The sequence below is a fragment of the Chiloscyllium punctatum genome, chromosome 25 (genome assembly GCF_047496795.1).
Source record: "Chiloscyllium punctatum isolate Juve2018m chromosome 25, sChiPun1.3, whole genome shotgun sequence".
Lineage (NCBI taxonomy): Eukaryota > Metazoa > Chordata > Chondrichthyes > Orectolobiformes > Hemiscylliidae > Chiloscyllium > Chiloscyllium punctatum.
In genome coordinates, this window is record NC_092763.1 from 69607350 (window position 1) to 69633770 (window position 26421).

The 26421-nt window shown below is 40.6% G+C and overlaps 1 protein-coding gene across 1 annotated transcript in view; it reads right to left on the reverse strand.

Annotated features, from left to right (window-relative positions):
• Positions 1-13422: 13422 nt before the first annotated feature.
• Positions 13423-26421, reverse strand: part of steep1 (STING1 ER exit protein 1) — a 58644-nt gene continuing 45645 nt past the window's right edge. The window contains exons 5-7 of the mRNA XM_072595493.1: positions 17798-17887; positions 14810-14902; positions 13423-13854 (exon numbers count right to left, since the gene is read on the reverse strand). Coding sequence (XP_072451594.1) covers positions 13792-13854; positions 14810-14902; positions 17798-17887 — 246 coding nt within the window. The 3' untranslated portion in view covers positions 13423-13791. The remainder of the gene's footprint in view (positions 13855-14809; positions 14903-17797; positions 17888-26421) is intronic.

Consider the following 26421-nt stretch of genomic DNA (forward strand, 5'->3'; position numbering starts at 1 on the left):
GTGAATAATATCTTTATAAACCTTTGGTGTTATTTGTAAATGAAAAGCTAAAAATGAAAGCACTGAGAACTAAACTTTGGTGGAATATTTTGTTTGAATCTTATAAATTCCTTTCAGGCTCAGTTTCCAAGAGCACAACATTGTTTGCACTCCTTTGTATCATTTGGTGGTTGGTTTTCAGTAATTTCTCTTTATATTTGCATGTGGGAATTACAAAGGTATTCTTATGTTGAAGGTATTCTTTCACAAACTCTAGGTAATCCATGTGGTCACTAGTCACATTGTTAATCTTTGGCAATTGCTTCCGGTCACAGCGCCTGCCTGGGTATAGAACAATAGTCAACATATTTCGTTCAAACAAACCATTCTCTACGGCATTAAATTCAGGCAGTCAAGAGAATGGGAGGCAATCTGAACTAGTTGCTTGGCTTTGATCAATGGAACCTTGTTTCAATCCTTACTCAGATGAAAAGAATTGAAAGTCTGGCCCAGACATTTAAAAGGTCCTTTTTAAAATAAGATTAGCTAATGAGTCTTGAGTAGGCATGGGTTCACAGCAAAATATCTGCAACATACGTAAGAAATGTCATGCATGATTGATACACGAATGAAACATATATATATTTATCAGTAAGTGCCAAGATGGGAGTTAGGTATCTTACTGAGGGTGGAGAAAATTTATTCCAGCCTGCACTTTTTGTACTGGTTCAGAAGTCACACAACACCAGGTTTTAGTCCAACAGACTTACTTGAAATCACAAGTTTTCAGAGGACTGCCCCTTCATCAGCTGAAGTGAAGAAAAGCAGAGACATCAAAAAATCATACCAATGGCGTGAATGGAGCGTTGATAGACTGAATACATCGCTGCAGGTGATCAAAAGTGTCAGGCAGTGTGAATAAAGTGTCAACAGCTGAATAGTAAGTGAAGGCATGATCTTTAATCCGATTAATTGAGGCAGAGAGATAATTACAAAACAATTAAAAATAAGCTGGCGCTGGAGACAAACCAAACAGCTGGAATAACATGATAGGTAGAAGAGTTGCTTGCTGAGGGTCTCACCAAATTAACAAGTAATCCAAAACTGTACAAACTAATTAAGGTAGAGAAATCATAACATGTTACTTAGATGATGGTGTTAAAATAGGACAGTAAGGAAGATTTTACAGATATAGAACAGTATGGTGGGGTTACATATAACGCGGTATGAACCCAAGATCATGGTTTAGGCCATCTTCATGAGTATGGAACTTAGCTATCAGTTTCTGCTCAGTGATTCCATGTTGTTGTGTATCTCAAAGGCTGCCTTGGAGGACACTTACCTGAAGACTGGAGGCTGAATGTCCGTGACCACTGAAGTGGGATGGAACATTCTTGATTGGTGATTGTTGCATGATGTCCATTCATCCATTGTTGTAGCATCGTGTGGTTTCACCAATATACCATGCCTTGTGGAATCCTTGTCTACGGCATATGAGTAAGACAACATAGGCCAAGTCAGATGAGTATCGGCCATGTACGTGGTAGCTGATGTTCCCACATGCGATGGTTGTATCCATGTCGATGACGTATTCAGCCTATTGACAGTCTACTCACACCATTTAAATGATCTTTTGATCTCTCTGCCCATCTGCTCTCTCTACCTATAAATTCAGTGCCTGTGTGCTTTTCTTCACTTCACCTGATGAACAGGCAATGCTCCAAAAGCTTGTAATTTCAAATAAAACTGCTGGACCTGGTTTAATGTGCTTTCTGACCTTGCCTACACCAGCACTGTTTTGATAACAGAATCATTTATGACACAGAAGGATGCCACTCGACCAATTGCGCCAACAAATAATTCTTTGAAAGTGCTCATTCCAGCATTCATATCCTTTGCATAGCAACATTTTGGCCTGGAACAACAAGGAAGAGTTCACTGGAACAGTTCCTTGTGGTAGTTTGATACTAATGAATGTAGGGAAAAAGCAGTAAAAGCACAGGAGACCACGCCCCTTGTCATGTCTACGCCACTTTTGTTCCCTACCCAGAGTTTGAATTTTCTTCTTTGCTTCAAATATTTATCAATAGCTCACTATAACTTGCTTTTTCCTACTCCATCTGATACAAGGTGTCCTCATAGATATAAACTCTCAGTTTCCTTCTTTCAATTTCTTTTGCCTAGAAAAATAAATGCCAAGTATCAATGGGATATTTCTGAAATAAACCAGCTAATTAACTTTAGAATTTCAAAAAGGGTCAAAGTGATAAATTAATGGGCCTTTTTATTTAAGATTATTTTATGTGATGTGCGTATTGCTGGCAGGGCCACCATTTGTTGCCCTTCCTGAGGTGTCCTTGAGAAAGTCATGCTGAGCAACCTTCTTGGCACACTGCAGTCCATATGCTGAAGGTACATGCACAGTTAGGGGAGGCAGTGGTATTATGACAAGAGTAGAGTGGTGCTGGAAAAGCACTATAGGTCAGGCAGCATCAAGGAGCAGGAAAATTGATGTGTTGGGCAGGAGCTCTTCATCACGAATCACTGCCTGAAACATTGATTTTCCTGCTCCTTGGATGCTGCCTGACCTGCTGTGCTTTTCCAGCACCACTCTAATCTTGACTCTGATCTCCAGCATCTGCAGTCCTCACTTTCACTAGTGGTATTGTGACTAGACTGAGGTATTCCAGTAGACTGAGGCGAATGGTCTGAGGACATCACCTTGAATTCCATCATGGCAGATGGCAACATTTTAGTCAATAAACATCTGAAATTAAAAGTTAATCTAATGGCAACCCTGTAATCATTGTCAATTGTTGTAAAAAAATCCATCTGTTAGCAATCTCCTTTAGGGAAAGAAACCTTCCACCCTTACAAGGTCTGTCCTCCACGTGACTCCAAACTCACTGCATTGTTGTTAACTCTTAACTGCCCTTTGAAATAGTCCTAGCAAGCCAGTCAATTCAACTGGAAATTACAGATGGACAATAAATATTGCCATACCTAGTGGCACCCACATCCTGTGAGTGAATAAAAAAGTCAGGAGGGATTTCCAAGGTATTGATCCTGCAAGGTAAGAGCAGTATATTTCTAGGTATTATCGCTGGACTGTTATTCCAGATACCCAAGTAATGTCCTGGGGATTCAGGTTTGAATTCTGCCACAGCCGATAGTGGAATTTGAATTCAATAAAAATCTGGAATTAAGAATCTAATGAATATATTGCTGATTGTCAGGAAAACCTTATCTTGTTCACTAATGTCCTGAAGGGAAGGAAACTACCATCCTTACCTGGTCTGGCCTACATGTGACTCCAGACCCACTGCAATGTGGTTAACTCTTCACTCTGGACAATTACAAATAAGCAATATATGTTGGCCTAGCTGGGGATGCCCTCATCCTGTGAATGAATATAAAAAAAGTCAGGACAGTGTCAGATTTAGAGCAGAACTTGCATATGGTACAATTCTCATGCATTTGTTGCTTCCAAAGCTCTCTATGGAAAGAAGACACTCAACCCTGTGACAGAAGAAATTCCTCCTTATCTCAGTCTTAAATTTGTCCTCCTGTATTCTGAGACTATGCCCTCTGGTCGTAGAGTCTCCCACAAGGGGGAAACACCATCTCAGAATTTACTCTGTCAAGCTTCTTAAGAATCTTATAATGTTTCAATGTGATCACCTCTCATTCTTGTAAACTCCAAAGATTAGAGTCCCAACTTGTTTAACCTTTGTTCATAAGACAATCTCTCCATATCAGGGATCATCTGCGCGAACCTTCTCTGAACTACCTTCAAAGAAATAATATCTTTCCTTAAAGAAGAGGACTAAATGTTTTCACAGCACTCTAGATGTGGTCTCACCAGAACCTTATCAGTCGTAGTGAGACTTACCTATTCTAATACTTTAAATCCTTAAAAATAAGAGCCAACATTTCATTAGCTTCCTGATTACCTGCTGCATCTGTGTGCTAGTTTTCTGTGTCTTGTACACAAGTACCCCAAGACACATTGTGTTGCAGCTTTTCTCCATTTAAATAATAGCTCTTTTATTCTCCCTTCCAAAATGAAAAACTTCACGTTTCCCACACTATACTCTATTTGCCAACATTTGCCCACTTACGTAACCCATCAATATCTTTTTGTACACCTCTTGTAGTACGATCTTTACTCATCTTAACGTGAGGCATGACCACATGGTTTGGAGACTGTGGTATGGTTGAATTTTGTGGAAGGGCAATCAACACATAGGATCAATAGTCAAGACGTTAGATGGAACATTAGATGGTTGCATCCTCACTAGCCACTGGAGAGGCCCTGGAGGACTGGCGAGTAGCTAACATTGTTCCTCTGTTCAAGAAGGAAAATAGGGATAATCCAGGAAACTATAGACTGGAGGTTGGGAAGATATTGGAGACAATTCTTAAGGATAAGATTTCCACACATTTGGAAAAGCATGGCCTAATTAGGCACAGTCAACACAACTTTGTGCAGAACAGGTCATGTCTTACTAACTTAATTGAATGTTTTGAGGAGGTGACAAAGGTGATCGGTGAGGTTGGTGCAGTGGATGTTGTCTACATGGGTTTTAGTAAGACTTTCAATAAGGTCTCTCATGGTAGGCTCAGCCAGATGATTAAGATGCATGGGATCCACAGTGACTTGGCCACTTGGATTCAGAATTGTCTTACCATAGAAGGTAGAGATTAGTGATGACAGGGTGCTTTTTAGACTGGAAGTCTGTGACCAGTGGTGATCTGCTGGGATTGTACTGGGAGCTATGTTGCTTGAAATATATACAAATTACTTGGATGAAAATATAGATGGCTAGCTTGTGTAGAACTGTGGATAGTGTAGAAGGTTCCCAAAGAATACAGAGGGATAGAGATCAGTTGCAGATATTGGTGGAGAAATGACAGATGGAGTTTAATCCTGTTAAATGTGAGGTGCTGCACTTTGGGAAATCAAACGTTTAGAAAGACTATACAGTTAATGGCAGGACCCTGTACAGCACTGATGCACAGAAGGATCTTGGGGTTCAAGTCCATAGCTCCCTGAAAGTGGCCACACAAGTACAAAGGGTGGTAGAGAAGGCATATGACATGCTTGCCTTTATTCTTTTGGGGAATTGAGCACAAGAGTCAGGAGGTCAAGTTGCAGCTTTATAAGACTTTGTTTAGATCACACTAAAGAGTATTGTGTTTAATTCTAGTTTCCACATTCCAGGAAGGATGTACAGCCTTTGGAGAAGGTGCAGAAGAGATCTGCCAGGATGCTGTCTGGATTAGAGGGTACGAGTCATGAGGAGGGACTAGAAAATCTCGGGTTGTGTTCTCTGGGGTGGCGGAGGCTGAGGGGAGACTTGATAAAAGTCTATAAAATTATGAGGTATATAGATAGCGTTGATGGTCAAAATCTTTTTTTCCAGAGTTGGAATGGCCAAAACTAAAGGGAAGGTGAGAGGGGGAAATATAGACCACAGAGAGTGGTAGGAGTCTGGAAGGCGTTGTAGTGGTGGAGGAGGATATGGTAGAGGCATTTAAGGGACTTTTAGATAAGCACATGAATATGTAAGGAATGGAGGAATATAGACCAATGGTGAGTGGAAGGGAATGGTTTAATTTGGTGTCATGAATGGCACAACATTGTGGGCTGAAGGGCTTATTCCTGTCTTGTACTGTTCTGTGTTGTATGAAAAATAAATTTTAAGGTAACCCTGGAAGAGAGACAGATTTGTCTTCAAACATAACTTTTGCTCTGAACTAATCTGCCAGGCAGATTTTCTTCGCTAGTAAATCCAAATATTATAGCTATAAAAAATAATCTCCATGATAAATTTACAAATCCCAACTAAAGTCACCTTGCACATTTACAATACTCAGGCCAAATAGTTCCTAACTTTTCCCATTGGTAGCGTCTGCCATTTACATATAGTTCACCAACTACTTTAGTTACCTCATCAAATGTTTAAGAGCCACATCTAATAATAATGAAAGGATATTTGCAATGCTCATTCATATACATTAGTGCAAGAGACTTTTTTCTGATAAAAGTAGGGCACATCAGTTTAAAAAGAATGGACATATCTTCCACATCTGGTCCCAGCATGACACCTTTCCATGTCACGAAGAAAACGCCTTTATTAAGATTCAATGGAATGCCTTCACTTTAATCTCAGTGCAACACACTCGAACACACTAAGCTTCCTAATTTGTACAATAGCAAACCAAACTAAAAAAATTACAAATTGACATTCTTTAGAACTCCTTTTGTATTTTCACTACTTTGTTTACATTGATGATCTCCAGTTTTGCCATTCTATCTTGCCTCTTTGTCTACTCTATTAATGTTTTACATAATTTTAAAATATTTTCACTAGGTCATCCCGAACGCTTTTGCTTTCAACAGAAAAGAGCCCCAGCCCATTCATCCTTTCTGAATAGCTAGAAATTTGCAACACTGATATCATCCTCATAAATCCTTTTAGTTTCAATTATTATTTAAGAAAGGTGGTAAGGACAAGCCAGGGAACTATAGACCAGTGAGCCTGACGGTGGTGGGCAAGTTGTTGGAGGGAATCCTGAGGGACAGGATGTACATGTATTTGGAAAGGCAAGGACTGATTAGGGATAGTCAACATGACTTTGTGTGTGGCAAATCATGTCTCACAAACTTCATTGCATTTTTGAAGAATTAACAAAGGGGATTCATGAGGGCAGAGCGGTAGATGTGATCTATATGGACTTTAGTAAGACGTTCGACAAGGTTCCTTATGGGAGACTGTTAGGCAAGTTAGATCTCATGGAGTACAGGGAGAACTAGCCATTTGGATACAGAACTGGCTCAAAGTTAGAAGGCAGAGGGTGGTGGTGGAGGGTTGATGTTCAGACAGTAGGCCTGTGACCAGTGGAGTGCCACAAGGATTGGTGCTGGGTCCATTGCTTTTCGTCATTTACATAAATGATTTGGATGTTGAGCATAAGAAGTATAGTTAGCAAGCTTGCAGATGACATCAAAATTGGAGGTGTAGTGGACAGTGAAGAAGGTTACCTCAGGTTACATTGGGTTCTTGATCAGATGGGCCAATGGACTGAGAAGTGGCAGATAGAGTTTAATTTAGATAAATGTGAGATGTTGCATTTTGGGAAATCAAATCTTAGCAGTACTTATACACTTAATTGTAAGGTCCTCAGGAATGTTGCTGAACCTTGGAGTGCAGGTTCATCGTTCCTTGAAAGTAGAGTTGCAGATAGATTGGATAGTGAAAAAGGGATTTGGTATGCTTTCTTTTATTGGTCAGAGTATTGAGTATAGGGGTTGGGAGATCATGTTGCAGCTTTACAGGACATTGGCTAGGCCACTTTTGGAATATTGCATGCAATTCTGGTCTCCTTCCAATTGGAAGGATGTTGTGAAACTTGAAAGGGTTCAGAAAATCCTCCAGGGTTGGAGGATTTGAGCTATAGGGAGAGGGTAAATAGGCTAGAGCTGCTTTCCCTGGAGCGTCGGAGGCTGAGGGGTGGCCTTATAGAGGTTTTATCTTTTTTTCTACCATATCGAGGTTTATAAAAGCTTGAGAGGCATGGATAAGGTAAGTAGACAGAGTCTTTTTCCTGAGGTGAGAGAGTCCAAAACTAGAGGGCATAGGTTTAGGGTGAGAGGGGAAAGATATAAAAGAGACCTAAAGGGCAACCTTTTCACGCAGAGGATGGTGCGTGTATGGAATGAACTGCCAGAGGAAGTGGTGGAGGCTGGTACAATTGCAACATTTAAAAGGCATCTGGATGGGTATATGAATAGGAAGGGTCTGGGTGCTGGCAGGTGGGACTAGATTGGGTTGGGATATCTGGTCGGCATGGACGAGTTGGACCGAAGCCTCTGTACCCGTGCTGTACGTCACTATGACTCTATGACCAAGATATTCTACTGTAGTAACCATTTTGTTTTGATGTTCAATCACCTTATGCTCCATGTTTACATCTTGATCAACTTACCCATGAGTAAGTTTAAAATGCAGTGATTTCTACGAGTAAAGATAGCAACACCACCAAAGCTATATCGCCATTCCTGCACTGTTGCTGGGCCCAAATCTCTGGATCCTTTCCCTTTGGCTGCATCCACACAGCAGTTCAAAAAGGCAGCTTAACACTACTTTCTTAAGGGGAATTAAGGACACAACTAGCCAGTGATGTCCATATCCCATGAAAGAATATTTTAAAAACAAAAAAAAATCAGCTTTGTTTTTCCAGTGATAAGCACAGATCACAAACTCTAACCTAGTGAGAAACATTTCCAATGACAAACCAATCAAATAACAGTTTCTATGATAAAATTATCTCATTGACTTTACCTCACAGCAAGTCAATTAATCTTTACAAGATAAGACCATAAGACATTGGAGCAGAAATTAGGCCATTCAGCCCATCATGTCTGCTCCACCATTCAATCATGGCTGATTAATTTCTCAACCCCATTCTCCTGCTTTCTCCCTATAACCCTTGATTCCCTTGACAATCAATAACCTATCTATCTCAGTCTTAAACATATTCAATGATCTGGCCTCCACAGACTTCTGTGACAACATATTTCATAGATTCACCACTCTCTGGCTGAAGAAGTTTCTCCTTACCTCCATTCAAAATGGTCTTCCCTTTACTCTAAGTCTGTGCCCTTGGGTCCTAGTCTCCTGGAAACGTGTTCCCAACATCTATGCTGTCCAGGCCATTCAGTATTCTATAAGTTTCAATTAGATCCTCCCCCCATCATCTTTCTAAACTCCATCAAGTATAGTCCCAGAAACCTCAAGCATTCCTCATATGTTAAGCTTTTCATTCCAGGGACCATTCTTGTGAACCTCCTCTGACCCATTCCAGGGCCAATACATCCTTCCTAAGATATGGGCCCCAAAACTGTGAACAATACTCTAAATGTGGTTTGACCAGAGACTTTTAGAATCCCAGAGATACATTCCTGCTATTATATTCAAAATAAATGCCAACATTGACTTAACCTGCAAGTTTACCTTGAGAGAATCCTGGACTAGAACTCAAGTCTCTTTATGCTTCAGACATGACTTGTGCAGCACCTTGTCAAAGGCTTTCTTGGAGTCCAGGTAGATAACATCCATTGGCTCTCCTTGGTCTAACCGGCTCATTATCTCCTCAAAGAATTCTAGCAGATCACTTCCCTTTGATGAAACCATGCTGACTTTGCCCTATTTTACCATACGCTTCCAAGTATTCGGGAAATCTCATCCTTCACAATGGACTCCAAAATCTTACGCACTACCAAGGTTAGGCTAATCAGCCTGTAACTTTCCATCTTTTGCTTTACACCTTTTTTAAACAGAGATATCATGTTAGCGATTTTTCCAGTCTTTTGAGACATTCCTGAACTCTAGTGATTCTTGAAAGATTACCACTAACACCTCCACTATCTCTTCAGCTATCTCCTTTCAAACTCTGGGGTGTAGTCCATCTGGTTCACGTGATTTATCCACTTTTAGACCTTTCAGTTTTTCTAGCACCTTCTCCTTGGTGACGACCACCATACTCAGCTCTGCCCCCTGTCTTTCTTGAATTGTTGGGGTATTACTCGTGTCTTCCACCATGAAGACTAACGCAAAGTAATTATTCAGATCCTCGGCCATTTCCTTGTTCCCTCCTACTATTTCTCCAGATTCATTTTCCAGTGGTCCGATGTCCACGTTTACCTCTCTTTTGTCCTTTTGTGAAGATTTATTCACAAAACCAACAGCAGTGACAAAGATAAATCAATCTCATTTATTAAGATTTATTGTAAAATGGTTGGAATGTTCCACTTAAGACTATAAGATACTGGAGAAAAATTTTGTTTTAAAATACAAGTGCACTGATTGAAACTGGCAACCGTTGAACAGCACAGTGTGATTTACAGCACCACAGTAGACAGACACTAACAATGCAATTTCTAGCCAAACTCTCAATGTGTTCTCCCTTAAAACAGTCTGTTGCAAATGTCATGTTTACCCATCTTTTCTGAATTTTCCAATTGCATTTACACAAATTATTTGATGTTCAAGTTAAAAATATATCTAAATCCCAAACAAGGAGAAACTTTTGAACTTATGTCAAGCTAAATCAAAGAAAAATTAGAAATTAAAAACATAAGAAAATACAACCAAACTTCGGGTGGCACCTTATAACATATTTCTTTTGGAGGCAGATTGTCAGTATTGCCCATTTTTAATTCAGATTTCAAACATTTTTGACTTTATAAAAGATAGACTCCTTTTAAGTCCAATCGGATTTTTAACATGAATAATATCTGAATTGGCCGCTGCACAGTTTAGTCACATTTTCATTAATTGCTTGGGGTTCACTGAAGTCTTCAGGCAAGTGCCCATGTTAAAATGCAACATTGCCAAGCAAATGTCTTCAACTTTCCATTTAAAATAACATAAAACTGTTTTCTTTAGTAGTGGGAGTTGTTAGTAGGTCTGAATATTTTCATGCCCATGAAGAAGTGGCTTTTAAAGCTAAAGAAAGCACATTAGAGAGATAGCATTCGTCACTTTAGAGAAAATTTAATTCAGGGAGAATGTACAAGAATATTAGAAAGATGAAACTATTGGACATTGTGGTATTGGTTAAGATTTAAGACGGAACTTGTGTAGAATTAGACAGCTGACCCATAAAATACAGACCAGACAACGGAACAGCATAGGAACGTGCCCTTTGGCCCATGATGTTGTGCCAAACATGACGCCAAATTCAACTATTCCCTTCTGCCTGCCCTTGGCCCATATACTGCCATTCCTTACATATTCATGTGCTTATCTAACAGTCGTTTAAATGCCCTTATTAGATCTACCTCAACCAGCACCCCGGCAGTGCATTCCAGACCCCCAACACACTCTGTAAAACACTTGCCCCTCACGTCGCCTTTGAGCTTTCCCCATCTCACCTTAAACGCATACCCACTAGTATTAGACATTTCAACACTGGGAAAACGGTTCTGACTGTCAACCAGATCTAGGCATCTCATAATTTTGTAGATTTCTATCAAGTCTCCCCTCAGCCTCGACTGCCCCAGAAACAACAAACTGAGTTTTCCAGTCTCTCCTCATATCTCATGTCCTCAGATCCAGGCAGCCTTCTGGCAAACATCTTCTGCATTCTCTCCAAAGCCTCCCACATCTTTCCTGCAATGGGGCGAACAGAAGTGAATGCAATACTCTAAATGTAGCCTAACCAAAGTCTTGTAAAGCTGCAACATGACATCCTGACTCTTGTACTCAATTCCCTGACCAACAAAGGTGAGCATGCCACATTCCTTCTTTATTACCCTATCTACATGCATGGCCACTTTCAGGGAGCTATGGACTTTTACCCCAAGATTCTTCTGTACTTCAATACTGTTCAGAGCCCTATCACCTTTGTACTTTTCCTTAACATTTGATCTCCCAAAGTACCTCACACTTATGTGGATTAAACTCCTTCTGCCTTTTCTTCACCCATATCTGCGACTGATCTATATCCCACTGTATCCTTTGACAATTTTCAACACGATCCATAACTCCATCAATCTTTGTGTCATTCACAAACTTTCTAACCCACCCATTTACATTTTAATCAGTCAGTTATATATATATCACAAACAACAGAGGTTCCTGCGGAACACCATGAGTCATAGATCTCCAGCCTGAAAACCACCCTTCCACCACTGATCTCTGCCTTCTATAGGCAAGCCAATTCTGAACCCGCACAGCCAAGTCACCGTGGATCCCATGCCTCTTAATTTTCTGGATGAGTCGACCATGAAGGATCTTATTGAAAGCCTTTTTAAAATCCACGTAAACAACACCCACTGCTCTACCCTCATCGATCACCTTTGCCACCTCCTCAAAAAATTCAATCAAGCTAGGAAGACATGACCTGACCTACCCTACACAAAGCCATGCTGACTGTCCCTAATTAGGTCATGCTTTTTCAAATGCGTGTAAATCCTATCCCTAAGACTTCTCTCCAATAGCTTCCCACCACTGAGGTAAGACTCACCAGTCTTATAGTTTCCTGGATTATCCCTATTTCCTTTCTTGAACAGAAAAACATTAGTTACTCACCAGTTCTCCAGTGGCTAGTGAGGATACAAATGTCTTGGTCAAGACCCCAGCAATCTCCTCTCTTGCTTCTCTCAGTAATATAGGGTGAATATCATGGGGACTTATCCACCTTAATGTTCATCAAGAGATCCAACACCACTTCTTTCTTGATCTTAAAATGCCCTATCCACACAAATCTCACCATCCTCCATATCCTTCCCCTGGGTGAATACCGACACAAAGTAATCATTTAGGATCTCACCCATGTCCTCTGCCTCCAAGCACAAGTTCTCTACTTTATCCTTGAGTGGTCCTACCTTCTTCTAGCTATCCATTTGCTTCTAATGGATCTATAGAATGCCTTGGGATTCTTTAATATTACTAGTCAAGGTCATTTTATGGAAAAAGCGAGGACTGCAGATGCTGGAGTGTCAGAATCGAAAAGTGTGACGCTGGAAAAGCGCAGCACGTCAGGCAGCATCTGAGGACCAGGCCAGTATTTCATGGCCCTTTCTTGCTCCCCTAATTCCCTGCTGGAGTGCTTTCCTTATATTCCTCACAGACACTGTTCGATTTTAGCTTCTTAAACCTTACATATCCTTCTTTTCTCTAAATTCACAATCTCCCTTGATATTCAAAGGTTCCTTACTTTGCTATCCTTGTCATCCCTCCTTACTGTAGCCTGCCAGTCTTGACCTCTCATCAGCAGGACTTCAAACAATTCCCATATGTCAAATGTGGACTTATCTGATAACAGCTCTCTTCAATTAACACTCCCTCCCTTCTTCCTAATACTAACATAATTTGCCTTCCCCAATTTAGTATCTTTTCGTGAGGTCCGGACTTATCCTTGCTCGTAGTTATCTGAAAACTTAAGGAGTTATGATCACTGTTTCCAAAATGCTAGCAAAGGAGTGGTTAGGAAGTATTTCTGTTCTCATCCACTGAAAGAGGCTATCAATAGATGCAAGAATACAGCTCAGTAGGTACTGGTTGCCATGCCACTGGACCAGAGGCCATTCTTCTGTGAGAATCAATGCAGTGTATTTCAGTATTTCTTTTAATTACGAGGATCACAAATGGTGATAATACACACACACATTTCAAGAAGAGATCATCAGATGCTAATCAAGCTATGTAATGTTCAACACAGGGATAATAAAGTAAACTGTGGAGCAGAACAGAGCTTATTTCACCTTTGCTTGGATTTCAAAGGATGACTGGGAATGGATGTAACTGCTCTCCATAACTGATTTTGTTGTAACACAGCAAACCGTCCATAAGCAATAGGAGACCCAAAAACAGGTCATCAAGTCATCTGATGCAAAGGATTTTAAGGAGACAGAAGTGTACAGCTGCTCAAGACAGTGAAAAAAATAATTTATTAAAGTACAGCAGATACTCAAACACACTTGTATACTGTTTATCTAAGATTATGTCAATTACATGACGTACACACTTAGATAATTATACAAATGCAAATAAAAAATGCATGACAGTCCTTTTTTATACAAAGCACAGCCTTAATAGAGAATCAACAACATTCAAACATCTATTAAGTTCTTCCTTTTCATTACCCATCTTTAGTCTCTACAGATTAAATGAAACATGGTACAAGTGATCCTCTTTAATTTAAAGCGGTTTAATTAAATAACAGAATCTCTGAAGATGTTTGGTTGACCGCTTGTCATTGAGATTGTGGGAAGAATCCACCAGGAGTCTATGACGGTGATCACTTAAACTGATTGTCAATCAGGGTACCTTTCATCTTGGCTTTCTTCGCCTCCAACTCCGCCTGCAAAGAAAGGAGATGACGGATCTTTACAGGAGCCTTTAACCTACTATTTGGTGAAACCAATAATTATAAATTGATTAACAGCGTCAAGACAACTAAATAGCTTGACTTTTTCTCCTTGCAATCACATTAATACTGTGCATTTACAATAACTACGAGATAGTGAGGGCTGCAGATGCTGGAAGGTCAGGGTCGATAAAGTGTGACACTGGAAAAGGCACAGCAGGTCAGGCAGCACCTGAGGAGCAAGACAGTCGACATTTCAGGCATAAGCCTTTATCAGGACTGAAGAAGGGTTACGCCTGAAAGGCCAACTCTCTCGCTCCTCAGATGTTGCCTGACCTGCTGTACTTTTTCCAGCACCACACTTTATAGATTTACAATAACTTACAGCCACGGTTGCTACATTTTCAGAGGAGGTTGGAATGGTGGGGGTTCAGTTTATTTCTGATTAATTTATTTCTCAATAAGAACAAATATTTAATCTATTATATGCTTTGTTTTCCAGAATGAGATCCAGGAAAAACATTAGCTAAGTATGCAGTGGGTATGGACTCAGCATCAGGTCCAAAAACATTCTGCTATTTGTTGATTGCAGTGATGGCAAAAGGGGAAGAAAGCTTGAATGCACTGGCTGTCAAGCCTGAGTTAGTACAGGTTGCATTCATATTTGTGGAATACCACCGACAAATCAGACATCTGGCCCAGCAGCAAAATTCTAGCTGGATTACTGGGTATTGCAAAAGCTACACAAGCGAGCTTTCACTACTAAAAATATCTTGGATAAACCCTTTCTTTTTTCAGTGGCATTACACTAGAGAAGCATTTTAGTTTTGCAGAGGTCTCACAATTTATGCAGAGATTTTACTTTGGTCCCACTTATATGAAAAGCAGATCCTGAATCTGGCCTAATGGATCTTGATAGGAGTGATGGTAAAATTGCTAATACATTTACCAGTTCCTGCAGTCTCTTCTTGCTCATGCCCTTTCTTTCCAGCTGCTTCTCAATCACTTTGGCATTCTGCGCATAGGAATCAGCAATCTCCCTCTGTCAAATGCACAAATCACAGGTTAGTGTCATTTTGTAACAATTTCTAATTCTGACATTCATACATATCTGGGTTGTTGTAAGCTTCTAATACAATGCCCATGAAAGAATAAGATTTTTTTTAGTGGACAGCAAAGAGAGTTACCTCAGATTACAACAGGATCTGGACCAGATGGGCCAATGGACTGAGAAGTGGCAGATGGAGTTTAATTCAGATAAATGCGAGGTGCTGCATTTTGGGAAAGCAAATCTTAGCAGGACTTATACACTTAATGGTAAGGTCCTAGGGAGTGTTGCTGAACAAAGAGACCTTGGAGTGCAAGTTCACAGCTCCTTGAAAGTGGAGTCGCAGGTAAATAGGATAGTGAAGATGCGTTTGGTATGCTTTCCTTTATTGGTCAGAGTATTGAGTACAGGAGTTGGGAGGTCATGTTGCAGCTGTACAGGATATTGGTTAGGCCACTGTTGGAATATTGCATGCAATTCTGGCCTCCTTCCTATCGGAAAGATGTATTGAAACTTGAAAGGGTTCAGAAAAGATTTACAAGGATGTTGCCAGGGTTGGAAGATCTGAGCTGCAGGGAGAGGCTGAACAGGCTGGGGCTGTTTTCCCTGGAGTGTCGGAGGCTGGGGGTGACCTTATAGAGGGTTACAAAATTATGAGGGGCATGGATTTGGTAAATAGGCAAAGTCTTTTCCCTGGGGTCGGGAAGTCCAGAACTAGAGGGCATAGATTTAGAGTGAGAGGGGAAAAATATAAAAGAGACCTAAGGGGCAACGTTTTCACGCAGAGTGTGGTACGTGTATGGAATGAACCGCCAGAGGAAGTGGTAGAGGCTGGTACAATTGCAACATTTAAGAGGTACTTGGATGGGTATATGAATAGGAAGGGTTTGGAGGGATATGGGCCGGGTGCTGGCAGGTGGGACTAGATTGAGTCGGGATATCTGGTTGGCATGGATGGGTTGGACCGAATGGTCTGTTTCCATGCTGTACATCTCTACGACTCTATGATTTAGAGAATCACAGAATTGTTACAGGACAGAAAGAAGCTGTTCACTGACTTACTTCCATTTTTATGAACCATAACAATCTGAGGAGTTAGTGATTAAATTTTGAAAAAATCCATCCTCTAACACAGCTATAAAGCAAAACACTGCAGATACTGGAATTCTAAATAAAACAAAGCACTGGAGAATCTCAGTGGTCTAACAGTAGTCTACATTTGGTCTCGCTAGTTTAGAGCAATGTCAGCAACAAAAAAAGCAGATTAGATTATAAGAAATAAAAGTAAAATGCTGTTTCACCTGGGAGCTGTGTTTGAGACCTTGCCGAGTGGGGAGGAAGGAGGTCAACAGACAGGAGTTACATCTTCTGCGAATGCATGGGAAGGTGCCATGGGAGACTGATGGAAGAGCACACCATGGTATCGAGGAGGAAATGGTCCTTGTGGAATGTTGATAATGGAGGGAAAGATGTGTGGGGGCCCTCGGCTGAGGAAAAGATCATGTCAGAGATACCCAAAGAGGTGGCATCATTGGAACTGACATGACAGAGAGAAACTGGGAGAAGGGAATGGAATCCTTGCAGGAAGCGGGGTGCAAGGAAGTGTAATTGTGATCAAAATTCACAAAAGCTAAAGATTCCACATCTGTAGTGAAGTCATTAATGTGCACAAATGAGTGGGTTGGGCAATAAATGCTGGCCAACTGGCAATGCCCACATCCCATAAAATGAATAAATAAAATATCAATTACTTGTTTAAATATTTCTCATTTTACCTACAGATTTACCAGTCAACAGTTCAGCTCAACTTACTGTGCAATTCTCATTTGTTCAAAACTTGTTTTAAATTTAAAACCTTGTCTTCTGGCTCTTCCTCATAAACTTAATATCAATCATGAGGCCACTGTTCACAAGATGCTCACTTATCATCAGCTTATTAACTAATATTGGCTTGTTGCCTAGCATTACATTCAGTGCAGTGCACCTTCTTGTTGAGTTCTAAAAATAATATTCTCGAAAACTGTCTCAAATACATTTTGCTATTAAATTAATTGTCTTAACAACTTGGACTGTTCTACTTTGGTCAATCTGTACAAAAAATTTAAAATCTGCTGATTGCTAAAACTTTATTTTTTGACTATCTCACAATGTATCCCTGGAGTATGTGGTGGAACACTGGCAAAACTGGTATTTATTGACCATCCTTAGTGGTGCCAAAAATATTAGGACATAACTGTGTTCTTTTTCAGGCTTTTACGTGGGTTAGTTAAGCATCAGCTACACTGGTAGGTGATGGGGGCACTGCCTGAAACTAAACAAATTTTGAATAGAACAACTTTGGGACATATACGATTCATTCTGTGAGTGAAACAATGCATGTTTCAAGGCATCAAATCTCAGACAACTAGTTTTGAAGATCAGTAATTAAGGCAACAGAAAGTAGGAATTACAATTAATTAATTTTACCTGGGTAAAGATACCCTAATGATAATATTGGTGACTTAGGATTCACCTGGAATAAATAGTAAACTGACAAGCCTAAAGTTTATTGATTTTCCCCGACTTCTTAGAGAATGAGGTGTCATTTGCATCTTTCTGATCCAATTCATGTTATTTTTCATAGTTATAGTAATCATTTGTTTTCCTTAAAAATCATTGACAGCATTTGAATAGAGACATAGAAAATAAAAGCAGAAAAAAAGCATATGATATTTACCAGTAGAATTAAAATGCATGAAATATTTTGCAGGTTATATAGTTGTACATTAATATTTATCAATGATGAATATTATTTCACCATTAGATTTAATTTCTAAGTAGCAAAGAACACAAAAGTTAACATTCCAGTCTATCAGTCAAAAGAAGAGTTTAATCTATGAAGAAACTCACTGCTTCGATCTCCTCTTCCTCTTCATCGATGGTGGACACAGTGACAGAGCTGAATTTACCCATGTCTTTGGTCCTCTTTGTCATCATTACCTGTGGAAGCAAATATCCAGTCAGTTATTAAGTCACATGCTGCTTCATATTGCAAAATTAAAAAGCAATATGCAAATGGTTCAAAAGAGATAATATAGAGCCTTTTATTTTGAATCTCTGCGGACATATTTATTTCTCATGTAACAACTGCTTTTTGTTTTACATTTTTCCTAATGTATTATGTATTCTGTACCAAGCCTCCAACCAAGGCTGTTTATAAGCAGTGAATCAAGAGCAATTCTGAACAAATGCACTGCCCCAGATTTGATAACTTGCAGGCAATTCTTTGGTCATGGTCTCCCGCTGTCAGCACACCTTTGATCAAAAGAATTACGAGCCTAGGTCAATACATTACTCAAGGCCACATAATGTTGGAGCACAAGTCAGGGTGCTTGACTTTATAGTTGAAATATAATGCATATGTGTTGTATATTTAGCATTGTATGATAACATAAATAATATTTATGTACTGCCTGTAGGGGCATCGTCGTACATATTATTAATCTTTTTCCCTGAATGGTGCAACTTAATTAATTTGCCTAACTGGATATACAATTTATAGACATAGAGCAGCAAGGTTATTGATTTTAAAATAAAGAAATATATCTCAGCAATTTGCTGCTAGAAAGAATATTAATACTATATTAGATCAAAGAAAGAGGCAATTATGGCATGGTGACTTACAGCTTAAACTTCAAAGCTGCAATGTCAATATGGGTGAGGGGAGAAGGGGAGGGAGAGGAAGGAAGGGAGAAGGGATGAAGGAAGAAGGGATGGAGTGAGGGAGGGAGGGGAATGGAGAGAGAGGGATGGGGGTGAAGAGAGAGAGTTTGCTTTTGTTTAGAAATATTTTAAAGAGGCGACATTTTCCACTGTGCTATACATCACCATTCCAATGTATTCCGGCTAGTCCTGCATATTCCATCCTCTGCAATTTTGAGATCACCCAAAAGTCTGTTGCCTGGGTCTTACGTGAACTGGGTCTAATTTCCCTATCACCTGTGCTCCAAAATAATTTATTTATAATCCTCATTTTGATGCAAGATAAAACTGCTAATTAACTATTGAGATGAATATCAGAATCAACCAAAATAAGATTGTTGTTGATAAACCATCAGGTGACAATCTTGGACCATCCAGAAGAATTTGCCAATTACACAGTAATTAACTGACATCACTGCACAACAAAACTTATATTCATAGAGCATATTTACAAAGACAAAATATTCCAATGTGCTGCACAGGAGCTTTACAAAGTAAATACACCAAATCCTTGTATTCTGCAGATAGGGGCATGGAGATCTCACAGCTAACAAAAATACAGTGTAAGTCTTCTACCTACTGCAAAAGGTTCGTACAAACAGACTGGAAGAATCGATGGGAAACAAAAAGAAATTGGGTCTGGGGTTGACATGGATCCATGGGTAGCGAATCAGCTGATAATGAGGCATGAGTGTATAATGTTCAGCTTCATTTAGAGAATTAGATGAGATGATCAAAAGCTTGATTGAAGAGATACAGTTTACAGTGTGCCTTAAAGTGAGGTACAGATAGAGAGAGAAGGATCTTCCAGTATTGGGGTGTAAGCAACTAAACGCATGACCAATGATACAGCAAGCAAAATCAGGAAGGCCAAAATACCAGAATTAGAGGAGAACAAATATATTAAAGAATGTGAGGCAGAATGAGATTACAGTGGGACAAGGTCAAGTAAAATATAATCTCTAAATCATCCATCTCTAAATCCCTGGTGACATCTACTTGTACTGCAAAACTATTTTAAATTCCTTGGGGAAATGGTAAGTTAGAAGAATCTTTAAGGAGTTATAAATATATCAGCAAATGAATCTCATGACATTATTCTTCCCATAATTTGGCTATGAAATGGAAAATAAATGTATGAGAAACTTATTTTTCTTGTCTCTCTTGCTGTGCAGACTTCCAATTACAGCATGCAATCACTTTTATGGCTTTAGAAGTGCAACAAACAACAAACAACCAACAACCTGCCACAGCTATCGCTGTAAATACAAATGGGTTCACTGACTTAATTCAAATCAGCAGGAGCAGAAAACTGGTGAGCTGTAACCGGATTGGTAGGCTCTGGAAAGTCAGTATCGAACCACTTTTATGAAACATATACAGCAACATAAAAAGGTAATTGCTTATTTAAGATTGATGAAGTGTTCCTACTGATCCATACTAATGAAATCTACAATCCATATCCCTGAAGGAGCAGAATTTGCTTTGGTTTACGAAAATAATCTGATCGTCAATTTTAACTTTCAGTTGCATCCTGGGTTCACTGGGAAAAGATTTTCCTTACTTTGGGTGTTCTAGTGTTACATTTAAATGGTCAAATGCCAGATTTCAGATTGGAAGACCTTCTTTTTGTAGGTACCACTGTTACCTATATCTACTCAATTCACTCACTACAAAACTTCTGTTTGGAATGTATCAACATGTGGAAATGGAGCAAATTTCCATTTCATGTGTTGGAATGAAGTACTAGAGACTGGGTGCACAGATGGTTACAGATGCAGGTTCTCTTCATGCTGCTTCAGTGTTCCTATTATCCTACCTTCAGTTCAATTTTGCTATTTTTTATATATGCCATGCTGACTGAATTTACATCTTTTGTACCCACAACAGAGTGCAGGTCAATCTGCTATAACGTGCGATTTGTTAACTCTAATTCGTTGTAACATGATTAACGAACTGGGGACACTACGTGAACTTTTTTAAACTTTTTGCTGGCTGTCATGTGATAACACCATCAACACTTTAAGTGCTGTTTCTAAAGCACGATTTTTCTATAATGCGGAGTTGTACAAGAATGCAACCAGCGTGTCATAGAAGAACTACCTGTAACTTTATACATTGGAGCATTACCATGAATAACAGGGTTGAGTTTGTCTTGGATTCTGTGGACTTTAAACAAGACTAGTATTATACAGCTGAAAATGTGCTGCTGGAAAAGCGCAGCAGGTCAGGAAGAAGGGCTGATGCCCGAAACGTCGATTCTCCTGTTCCTTGGATGCTGCCTGACCTGCTGCGCTTTTCCAGCAACACATTTTCAGCTCTGATCTCCAGCATCTGCAGTCCTCACTTTCTCCTAGTATTATATAGCCCCAATCATACCTCTCAACTTTGTTTGAAATGTAACAAGCATAATAAACTACCTTAAAGAGCAGAAACTGTCATTAAGGTACCAAACTTGCAACTGAATAGTTCCAGGAAGTAGAGAAAACTGATTAAACAAACTGCACCAAATATAGTAGTGCCCTCATGTACTCTGCCAAAATGGGGGTCCGAATTGAAGCATCAACCCAAATATCATCCAAGTTGGGGTACACTAAGCCAAATATAGCATCCACATATAGGATCAGCATGATTTCAACACCACAAGAAATCAAGCTTGAGTCCTTCCTGATCTGTACATATTATCTATTCACTCAAATAAACTAGCTGACCCAGAGGCATGTCTATCCCAAGCTTTTCAAACATCAGAATACAAATATTTATTGTCGAATCGCATCCATAATTTTTCTACTTTTTCAATTTTGATTCCTGAAAAATAGTTTCATAATAAAAATGTTGAAACAAAAAGCTGTATTTAACCAAGTAACAGTTTGGAACAAAAACATTATTTCAGTCTTTAAGTGGCAAAGTTGAAGAAACTTTCAAAAGTCATCCACAAATCAATATTTGGTAAATCTTGAGTAGAGTCAATGACTGTCAAATCTCATGCATTAACATAGAACATAGAACATAGAAAAATACAGCGCAGTACAGGCCCTTTGGCCCTCGATGTTGTGCCGATCCAAGCCCACCTAACCTACACTAGCCCACTATCCTCCATATGCCTATCCAATTCCCGCTTAAATGCCCATAAAGAGGGAGAGTCCACCACTGCTACTGGCAGGGCATTCCATGAACTCACGACTCGCTGAGTAAAGAATCTACCCCGAACATCTGTCCTACCAGCCCTTAATTTAAAGCTATGCCCCCTCGTAATAGCTGACTCCATACGTGGAAAAAGGTTCTCATGGTCAACCCTATCTAAATCCCTAATCATCTTGTACACCTCTATCAAGTCACCCCTAAACCTTCTTTTCTCCAATGAAAACAGCCCCAAGTGCCTCAGCCTTTCCTCATACGATCTTCCTACCATACCAGGCAACATCCTGGTAAACCTCCTCTGCACCCGTTCCAGTGCCTCCACATCCTTCCTATAGTATGGCTTCCAAAACCGCACACAATACTCCAGATCCGGCCGCACCAGAGTCTTATACAACTGCAACATGACCTCAGGACTCCGGAACTCAATTCCTCTACCAATAAAAGCCAGTACGCCATATGCCTTCTTCACCGCACTATTTACCTGGGTGGCAACTTTCAGAGATCTGTGTACATGGACACCAAGATCCCTCTGCTCATCCACACTACCAAGTATCTGACCATTAGCCCAGTACCCCATCTTTTTAGATTAGATTAGATTAGATTACTTACAGTGTGGAAACAGGCCCTTCAGCCCAACAAGTCCACACCGCCCCGCCGAAGCGCAACCCACCCATACCCCTACATCTACCCCTTACCTAACACTACGGGCAATTTAGCATGGCCAATTCACCTGACCTGCACATCTTTGGACTGTGGGAGGAAACCGGAGCACCCGGAGGAAACCCACGCAGACACGGGGAGAATGTGCAAACTCCACACAGTCAGTCGCCTGAGGCAGGAATTGAACCCAGGTCTCTGGCGCCGTGAGGCAGCAGTGCTAACCATACCAAAGTTAATCACCTCACACTTACCCACACTGAACTCCATTTGCCACCTTTCCGCCCAGCTCTGCAGCTTATCTATATCCCGCTGTAACCTGACACATCCTTCCTCACTGTCAACAACTCCACCGACTTTCGTATCATCCGCAAACTTGCTCACCCAACCTTCTAGCCCCTCCTCCAGGTCATTTATAAAAATGACAAACAGCAATGGTCCCAAAACAGATCCTTGTGGAACACCGCTAGTAACCACTCCAAGATGAACCTTTACCATCAACTACTACCCTCTGTCTTCTTCCAGCCAGCCAATTCCTAATCTAAACCTCCAACTCACCCTCAATGCCATACCTCCATATTTTTTGCAGTAGCCTACCATGGGGAACCTTATCAAAGGCCTTACTAAAATCCATATACACCACATCTACCGCTTTACCCTCCTCCACCTCCTTCGTCACCTTCTCAAAGAATTCAATAAGGTTTGTGAGGCACGATCTGCCCTTCACAAAACCATGCTGACTATCCTTGATCACATTATTCCTATCCAGATGTGCATAAATCCTATCCCTTACAATTCTCTCTAAGATTTTGCCCACAACAGAAGTGAGGCTCACCGGCCTATAGTTACTAGGGTTATCCCTACTCCCCTTCTTGAACAAGGGAACCACATTTGCTATCCTCCAGTCTTCTGGCACTATTCCTGTCGACAACGAGGACATAAAAATCAAGGCCAATGGCTCTGCAATCTCCTCCCTTGCTTCCCAGAGAATCCGAGGATAAATGCCATCAGGCCCAGGGGACTTGTCTATTTGCACCCTTTCCAGAATTTCCAACACCTCTTCCCTACATACCTCAAAGCCGTCCATTCTAATTAATTGTGACTCAGTATTCACATCGGCAACAATATCCTGTTCCTGAGTGAATACTGACAAAAAGTATTCATTCAGTGTCTCCCCAATCTCTTCAGCCTCCACACGCAATTTCCCACTATTATCCTTGACTGGACCTATTCCTACCCTAGTCATTCTTTTATTCCTGACATACCTATCGAAAGCCTTTGGGTTTTCCCTAATCCTACCAACTAAGGACTTTTCATATCCCCTCCTTGCTGCTCTTAGCTCTCTCTTCAGATCCTTCCTGGCTACCTTATAACTCTCAATCGCCCTAATTGAACCTTCACGCCTCATCTTTACATAGGCCACCCTCTTCCCTTTAACAAGGGATTCTAATTCCTTATTAAACCAACGCTCCCTCACACGACCCTTTCCTCCCTGCCTGACAGGTACATACTTATCAAGGACACTCAATAGTTGCTCCTTGAACAAGCTCCACATATCAATTGCGCCCTTGCCTTGAAGCCTACTTTTCCAAGCCACGCATCCTAAGTTGTGCCTCACCGCAACAAAGTTTCCCTGCCCCCAGCTATAACTCTTGCCCTGCAGTGCACACTTATCCCTCTCCATCACTAGAGTAAAAGTCACTAAATTGTGGTCACTGTCCCCAAAGTGCTCACCTACCTCCAATTCTAACACCTGGCCTGGTTTGTTACCCAGAACCAAATCCAGTATGGTCTCACCTCTTGTTGGCCTATCTACATATTGTGTCAGGAAACCCTCCTGCACACAATTGACAAACACCGACCCATCTAACGAACTCGAGCTATAGCTTTCCCAGTCAATATCAGGAAAGTTAAAGTCCCCCATAACAACCACCCTATTACTTTCACTCTTCTCCTGAATCATCCTCGCAATCCTTTCTTCGACATTTCTAGGACTATTAGGAGGCCTGTAGAAAACTCCTAACAGGGTGACCTCACCTTTCCTATTCCTAACCTCAGCCCACACTACCTCAGATGGCGAGTCTTCATCCATCGTCCTTTCCACCGCTGTAATACTATCTTTGACAAGCAATGCCACACCTCCCCCTCTTTTACCCCCACCTCTGACCCTACTAAAAAATGTAAACCCTGGAACCTGCAACAGTCAATCCTGTCCCTGTTCTACCTATGTCTCCATAATAGCCACAACATCGAAATCCCAGGTACCAACCCACGATGCAAGTTCACCTACCTTATTTCGTATATTTCTTGCATTGAAGTATACACACTTCAAGCCGCTTTCCAGTTTACAGGCACCCTCCTTTGAGATTGATGCCATGTTCCTAACCTCCCTACACTCCAGGACCTGCACCCTAAAGCTACCGTCTAAGTTCCCATGCCACGCCATGGTATATGAAGGGTATGGAGTACAATCATCAGGTTAAATGGTTCAATAATTTATCTTAGTGCAGAAAACTATTCTCTATATGAGAAAGATGAATTGAAACATTAAAAAGTTCACTTGAAACTATGCAAGAGTATTTCAGATTAGTGATCACATATTTCAATGGCTTGCAGCTAGACTGTAGTAATTACTGGCAAAAATCTGGATTACTTCCACTTAGCTTTTTTGGTTCGGGGTCAACTCACTACCATAAAGTAGCATGAGTCATTGTAAAATAATTTGCAAATAACCAGGAATAAAAGTTTTCTAGAGAAAAATACATTAACATACATACTGAAATAAAGAGGGCACATCAGCAGCAGCACCGTGTGGGGCTAAAAATGAGGCATCAGTCTGAAGCTACGTCACAGCACTACCTAAAGAGACAGAGACTACTAATCTGATGACCGATGGAACAGACCCAGTTGTGAATAAAGAAATAAACCCTAACTCTAACCCAACTAACAGGAGGAGAATGATTCACAAATAGCCTCATACACAACAACAGGGAAGTCCTGCACATCAATACATAAAAAAAGGCTGAAACATTTGCAATAATCTTTAGCCTGAAGTGCCCAGAGGATGGTCCATTTTGGCTCTCTCACCGACGCTCAGTTTAGTTAATGCCAGTCATTCAGCTCCTGACCTCGTTACAGCCTTAGTTCAAATATGATGTGGAGGTGCCAGTGTTGGACTGGGATAAACTTAGCCTTAGTTCAAACATAGAGAAAACAGATGAACACATGAGGTGAAATAAGAGTGACTCCCTTTGACATCAAGTCAGCTATCGACTGAGTCTAAAGTGAAGTAAATGGGAATCAAGGGAATACTTTCTGTAGGTTGTACTTAGTACAATGTAAAATGATTGTGGTTGTTGAGAGTCATTCAATTTCAGTATACTACTGCATAGGTACATTCCTGAAGAAGGGCTGATGCCCGAAACGTCGATTCTCCTGCTCCTTGGATGCTGCCTGACCTGTTGCGCTTCTCCAGCGACACATTTTCAGTACTGCATAGGTACCTCAGGATACAGGCCAATTATCCTCCGCTGTTTCATTCATGACGTTTCCTCCATCGTAATGCCAAAATTGGGGATATCCACTGGTGATTGCACAGCTGGGCATCATTTGTGACTTCTCACACAAGTCCAGGTTTGGGCTGATGTGGCAAATAACACTGACACCACACAAGTGCCGGATAACGATCACCTCCAACAGAGAGAATCTAACCATCATCTCTTAATGTTCAACGGCAATACCACTGCTGAATTCCTCACTGTAACTCCCCAGAACGTTAACAATCAGCCAGATATTAATTTGGAGCAATTGGATAAATGTTTTGGCTGCAAGAGAAAGTCACAGGCCTGGAATTCTACAGTAAATAACTCAGCTCCTAACAACCCAATGTCCATTCACCACCTACAAGGCATAAAGGCATGAGTATGATAGCATGTTCTCAAATTGGACAACAATATTCAAATGGATTGGCACCA